At 41.6% G+C, this 6591-nt stretch overlaps 1 protein-coding gene across 1 annotated transcript in view; it reads right to left on the bottom strand.

Annotated features, from left to right (window-relative positions):
* Positions 1-6591, bottom strand: part of LOC102841716 (antigen WC1.1-like) — a 180020-nt gene that overhangs the window by 3989 nt on the left and 169440 nt on the right. Inside the window, 3 exon segments of the mRNA XM_006862752.1 lie at positions 4837-4866; positions 5091-5405; positions 5492-5533. Of these exon segments, the coding sequence (XP_006862814.1) occupies positions 4837-4866; positions 5091-5405; positions 5492-5533 (387 nt within the window).

Here is a 6591-nt window from a genome sequence, read left to right as displayed (position 1 = left end):
CTTAGGATCTTCACAGCTGCCAAAACTTAAGCTACGAACCAGTTGTCCTGGAACTGATTCTGACTAATGGTGACACCATATGTGTCAGAGTCAACCTGTGCTCCAGAGGGTTTGATTTTTATTTTTAAAGATTTATTTAATTTTGTGGTTATTGTTGAGAACACACACACAGCAAAAGCATAAACCAATTCAAGTTTCTACATATACAGTTCAGTAATATTGATTAGAGTCTTCAAGTTGTGTAAACAGTCTCATCCACCTCTGAGTTGTTCCTCCCCCACTAACACGAATTCATTATATAAAAAGGTTCCTATCTAATCTTTTCAGTTGCTGCTATCAATTTGATACCATACAGATAGGAGCTCTGGTAACGTAGTGGTTACAAATCAGGCTGCAAACCTTAAGGTCCGCAGTTCGAAACTACCAGCTGTTCCATGGGAGAATGATGAGGCTTTCTGCTCCCGTAAAGATTTACAGCCTTGGAAATCCTATGCAGGGTCATTATGAGTCAGAACCGACTCCATGGCATATCACCACTACCAGATAATTCTTAAAAGAGCATAATTCTAAAGGAGGACAGTTTTTACTAATGAAGCTAAACTATTGCTTTGTTTAAAGTAGACTTGATTTAAAGTGGGGCAATGTTTTGGTTTGGAGATTACCTCAGGGCAATAGTTTCAGGGGTTCATCTGGCCTCAAGGGCTCCAGAAAGCCTGGTTTCCATTAGAGTTTGAAATCCTGTTACATATCTACCCCGTTTTGATCAGAATTCTTCTATAGAGTTTTTGATAAAAATGTTCAGTAATAACAACAACAACAACAACAACAACAAAAGAAGGATGATTACAAATTCTGATGAGAATTAGCCACAATCAATCACTTCATGTGATTAGTTCTCTTAGTTTGAGCACTTAGGGTTATGACCTTGTGGAACAACACAGTCAATTGGCATAATATAGTTCAAAATTGATGCTCTACCTCTCAGTAGGTTGTCTGAAGTCAAAAAAGCTTATGAGCAGTCATGTAAGATACAACTATTGCTGTTTATTCATCTGGAATGAAAAAAATAAAGGCGGGGGGGGAGGGGGAATCCAAGAATCAGAGAAGGAACTGGACTACAGAATTAACTGTGTACCTGGAGTAGCTAGAGGAACAGAAGAAACTTCTTGAAAGAAAGACCAGCAGGAAAAATAAAAAACAGCAGTCTGATTGACTACCACAAGAACAAGCAAGTTGTTCATTGGGGAGCAATCAAGGCAAGCAATCAAGTCCCTTCAGGTCAAACACCCTTCCAAGACTGAAACTCAAAGGGGATACATGAGCAGGCATATAATCTTTCTGGTGACCATGTTGGTCTACCAATGAGGGAAAATGGGAGGAAAGCAGTAATGAAGATGTGGGCTGAATCCAACCACATTCAATAGCAGTATGGTGAGACCTGGGGACTCCTGAGCACATGGACAAGGACATAGTCACAGAGGGCTAGAGCTGAGAGTGAAGCGTCCAGTCGATATGAAGTAAGGAGAGATCCACAACAATGTTCAATGCTCATACTTGCAGCTAGTACCCACTTGACCTAGCTTCCATGGCTGGATGATTAGAACTCGACTAGAGGAAGAAAGAAGAGGGAAAAAGTGTGTAATCTGCTACAATCTGAGTAACTTGACCTATATTTATGGATGTAGTAGCTTAAAAGAGAGAACAAATCTTCACAGCAAGGATCTTTCCCACCCTCTCTGTGCACAGGGTTGGCAGGGATGGGCAACTTAGACATCGGCTACCTAAAATGGGGGGCTATAAAGGCACGACATGACTGGCTTACAAGTTTTCAAGAGGGAGTTTAGTTTCAGAGGTTACGGGAGAAGGCAGAATCTTCACTGAGTGGTTTTCAACCTGTCTAGATGGGACTGGTGAAAGGAGATGGGGATAAGACTCTTGTGGTTCAATAGTGAGTAATTGTTATCAAGACTGATTGCGATTGTTGCAAATGTAAAGGTAGACGTTTTGTAACAAAAGGAGGGGAGTGGTTGATCTTGCAGTCCAGGAGAAGAGGACCCCGGGACCATCAAGGAGAAGATCGGAGTGTGGAACCCTATCTAGAGAAGCAGCAATGCCAGAGATGGAGGTAGAGACAATAACGTGGAGAGATGGAGTGGTTGGGGATTCTAGACTCATGGAGGGAGAGGGGCTTTGTGCTGGTGGCCAGAGGGCAGGCTTGCAGTGTATGCCCTTTGGTTGTGTGATTGATTATATATTCTTGAGTGCTTCAGTGTACATCCAAAAACAAAAAACAAAACAAAACAACAACAACAAAAAACAACACAGAGGGAATAGAAGCAAATGGTGTTGAATGATGATGCATGGAGGGGATTGTAGTCATTGCAATGAAATGAAATACACTAGGATGAGTGTAAAGCTGATGTTCTCCCATGTAAACTATCACTCAATTCACAATAAAATCTTTAAAAAAAAAAAAAAGTCTACATGAACCACTGCCTCCTCCACCCTGAGATAAGAACTAGATGATGCCTAGCTATCACTGTAGAACATACTAATCAGAGACACAACAGGTGAATTCTGATGGAGGGGGAGGAAATGTGGAACAGAATTTCAAAGTCTTGAAGAATTCAAATTTCTTGGACCTACTAATGGGGGAGACATCCCTCCTAGGGCTATGGCCCTGAGTTGTCTTTCAAACCTTAAACTGAAACTACCCCCACTAAAGTCACCTTTAAACTAAATACGAGTTTAGCTCATAAGTAAAATTGTCACACTGGAGCTGCATTTTTTAAAAAGTATGTATATAAGACCAAAATGTCAGCAGCTACTTTAAAGTAAAGATGAGAAAGTTGTGGCGGGAGGGGTCAATGAAACTAACTAAACGAGAGTGAAGCAACTAGAACAGAAATAATGACAATGTTGACACATGTGAAGACTATAACCAATGCCATTGATAATTATGTCTAGAAACTGTACATTGGGAGCAGGTTTTGCTGTATACATTTTCACCAAATATCAAAGTCAATATTAAAAAACAACAACATTGAGTAATGGTGGCCAGGCACCAACCAGGAAGTGCTCACTTATCTGGAGCGCTCCTCAAATGCTTCCTAGTTGTGTGTCTGAGAGACTGATTACAGAGACTGCAAAAATGAGTAGAGCAGCCAGTGCTCTCCACATAGGAAGTTAACTTTAACAGAGATGCTTTGCTTAGTGAATGATGAATCCACAAGATCTTGCATAGGCTTTTCTAGTTCACTCTAATAAATTAAGGATTTATAATAACAATAATAACAATTTTTAAAATTTTGCTGTTGTTGAGAATATACACAGCAGAAACATACACCAATTCAAGTTCCTACATGTACAACTCAATGTCATTGATTACATTCTTTGAGTTGTACAAACATTCTTACCCTTCTTTTCTGAAATTGTTCCTACCCCATTAACATAAACTCATTACCCTCTAATGATCTTAACTAATCTTTTGAGTTATTGTCAATCTGATCCCATGTAGATTTTTTTTTTTACTTTTTATTGTGACCTGGGTGCAGGTTTACACAGCAGATCATCAGTTTTACATTCAACAATTCATACATACTTTGTTTCCTCTCATTGATTATGAGCTCCTCAATGTAATTTATCCTTCTTCCTCCCTGGGTTTCTTGTTTCCATTCCTCCTTCTTTCCAACCCTTCTGAACTTTGCCCCTTGGATAAATGTTTTCCTTTTGATCTCAAATGGTTGACTATTCTAAGGTATCTGTACCTCAATAGATCATAAGGAGCATGATGCTCAAAGAAGACATTCTTTGCTATAGAGTAAGCACTGGATTGCTAATCCCAAGGTTAGCAGTTCAAACCCACCAGTTGCTCCATAGGAAAACAGTGAGACTGTTTCCATAAAGATTACAGTCTCAGAAACCCTATATAGGGTTGTTAAGAGTTTGAATAGACTTGATGGCAGTGAGTTTGGATTTTTTATTATCACTTTTTAAAAGAAGACTTCAGGGAAGACTTGATTTGTGGTTTAAAGATTATCTCAGGGAAATAGTTTCAGTTCCTCCAGCCTCAGTGGCTCCAGAAAATCTGAATTCCACGAGAATTTGAAATTCTGTTCTGAATGTCTCCCCTTTTGATCAGGATTCTTCTATAGAATCTTTGATCAAAGCATTTAGGAATGGCAGCAGGCACCATTCAGTTCTTCTGGTCTCATGGCAAAGAGTGAAGTTATTCAAGGAAGCAATTAGCCACACATTCCATCGCCTCCTCCTATTCCTGACTCTTTCTTCCTCTCTTGCTGCAGGGGATTGAAACCAACTGCTGTACCTTGGATGGTTGTTTGTAAGCTTATAAGAACCTAGGCACTATGCAACAAACTAGCAGGTAGAACAGAATCACTAAACACATTGTTGTTGTTATTGTTAAGTGCCATCAAGTTGATTCCAACTCATAATAACCCTGTACAGGGTTTCTAAGGAGCAGCTGATGGGTTTGATCCACCGACCTTGTGGTTTGCAGTCCAGTGCTTATCCTTACAGGGCTTCAACTGATAATTCCTAGAGTTTGCAGTGGCTTCCTTTTTTTGAAGTAGATTGCCAGGATGGATTCAGAAACACTTCCAGGTGAACTCAGTAGCCAAGTTACGGATTAACTTCTCTGTCAGGAAATATATCCAGGAAATATATCCAGGAAATATAGGGATATAAACACTTCGTAATCAAGCTTTTCCTGTACTGATATAGGTCATTTTGTCAGATATATGTACATTCCAGAGCACAAGTCCCTGAACATCTGAGTATCTTCTCTATCACATGCCTCAGAGCAAAACCACCTACCTCCAAGGGTAAGAGGAGATTCGCTCTCACCTGAAAAGAAGAAAAGGAAAATGAAACCACGGAAGAGGGTAGCCTGGAAAAACCATCAGGTCACACCTACCATCACTGGTGCTCCCCTCTTCCCCAAATCCCAGGAGACAAAATCACAGTTTCCAAGCCCAGAGCACGAGGCAGCAGGTCCTCCCAGAAAGTGCTTCCGGAGATGACCTCATACATTCTTCACCTTTAGCCCATTCTCACACCCAGTCACTCACCAGAGCACCTCACTCCAGCATCCTCTTCATGTTTGCAGTTGTTCTGCCCCCAGGGCTGCGCAGCACAGGCCCAGAGGGAGGACTCCTTGTCCCTGCACCGTACCTCATCCAACCAGATGCTCCCATTTCCTGGGCCAAATGCAGCCTCCTGCAGGGCTTCTAAGGCAGAGCCACAGCCCAGCTGCTGACACACCACCTCAGCCTCAGCCAGGCTCCAGGAGTCATCACACACAGTGCCCCAGGAGTCTTGGTGCCAAACCTCCACTCTCCCTGAGCATGTGGTGTCTCCTCCCCTGAGTCTGAGCTTCTCTTTCTCTGAAAGGCAGTAATTTTCTATTAGTCAGCTGTGGGGAGGGAGGAGCCCTTGACAACCAATAAGGAAGGTGGGAGGGGAGAAGTACCTGTGCAGGGGTTAGCAGTGGGACAGCTCTCCTGATTCTTTCCTGAAGACACAGAAAATGGGGAGACACTGGATCAGGGGGAGCTGAGAGCTATCAAGTGGTCACCAGGTTTGACTGTTTCAGCACAACAGGAAGGAGAAATCAGGAGCACAGGGAAGGCAGAGGCTTTGTATTTCTCTTCCACAGATGAACAACTGAGACGTATATTTAAAAACCAGTTGCCATCAATTCTGACACCTGAAGACCTGATGTTGTATCAGAGTAGAACTGGGCTTCACAGGGTTTACAGTGACTGAGTTTTTGTAAGTATAAATGCCAAGCCTTTCTTCTGAGACCCTCTGGGTAGACTCAAACTACAAGCCTTTCTGTTAGCAGTTTAGTGTGCTAACCATTTACACCACCAAAGGACTCTGAGATATATACTGGTACTAATGGCTCTTATACTGGTGTTTGTTTTTCCTCTTTCCTGAGCTATGACTTTGTCCGTAAAAGTAAAATATATCCCTCTGACTCATGAAAGCAAACAGAATTTTGTATTGTAAAGTTCTGACCTCATTGCCAAGGATTCCTGGTGTCCCACTGTGGGAGAAAGCACTAGACCACAAGGTCAGTTTGAACTGCAAGGTTGGCAGTTCAAACTCACCAGCTGCTCCTTGGAAGCCATGTATAGGGTTACTATGAATCAGAACTGACTCCACGGCACTTAACAACAACTGCATAATGCTTAAAGATTCCTTGTAGTGCAGTGGGTTATGTACTGGGCTGCTAATCACAAGGTCCACAGTTCGAATCCACCAGCCGCTCTGAGGGAGAAAGATGAGGCTTTCTGTTCCCATAAAGATTTACAGCCTCAGAAACCCTCTACAGGGTTGCTATAAATAGAAATCGATTTGACAACATGCAGCAGCATCATAATGCTTAGGAAATGTTCATTTTAAGTGAAAGCACATCTTTAGTCTTCCTTATTTGTGATAATAAGCTTCTGTGAACAGAATTTAAGGTCTACAACACAAGATTAAGATGATCATATCTTCTATTCACTCCTACATGCTCTATCTAGCCTTTTTGTGACCGCATTATTTTCTGCTTTGAATTTTTTT

The sequence above is a fragment of the Chrysochloris asiatica genome, unplaced genomic scaffold, assembly GCF_000296735.1.
Source record: "Chrysochloris asiatica unplaced genomic scaffold, ChrAsi1.0 scaffold00050, whole genome shotgun sequence".
Lineage (NCBI taxonomy): Eukaryota > Metazoa > Chordata > Mammalia > Afrosoricida > Chrysochloridae > Chrysochloris > Chrysochloris asiatica.
Note: the sequence above shows the minus strand (reverse complement) of the source record. Positions and strands in the feature narration are given on the sequence as shown.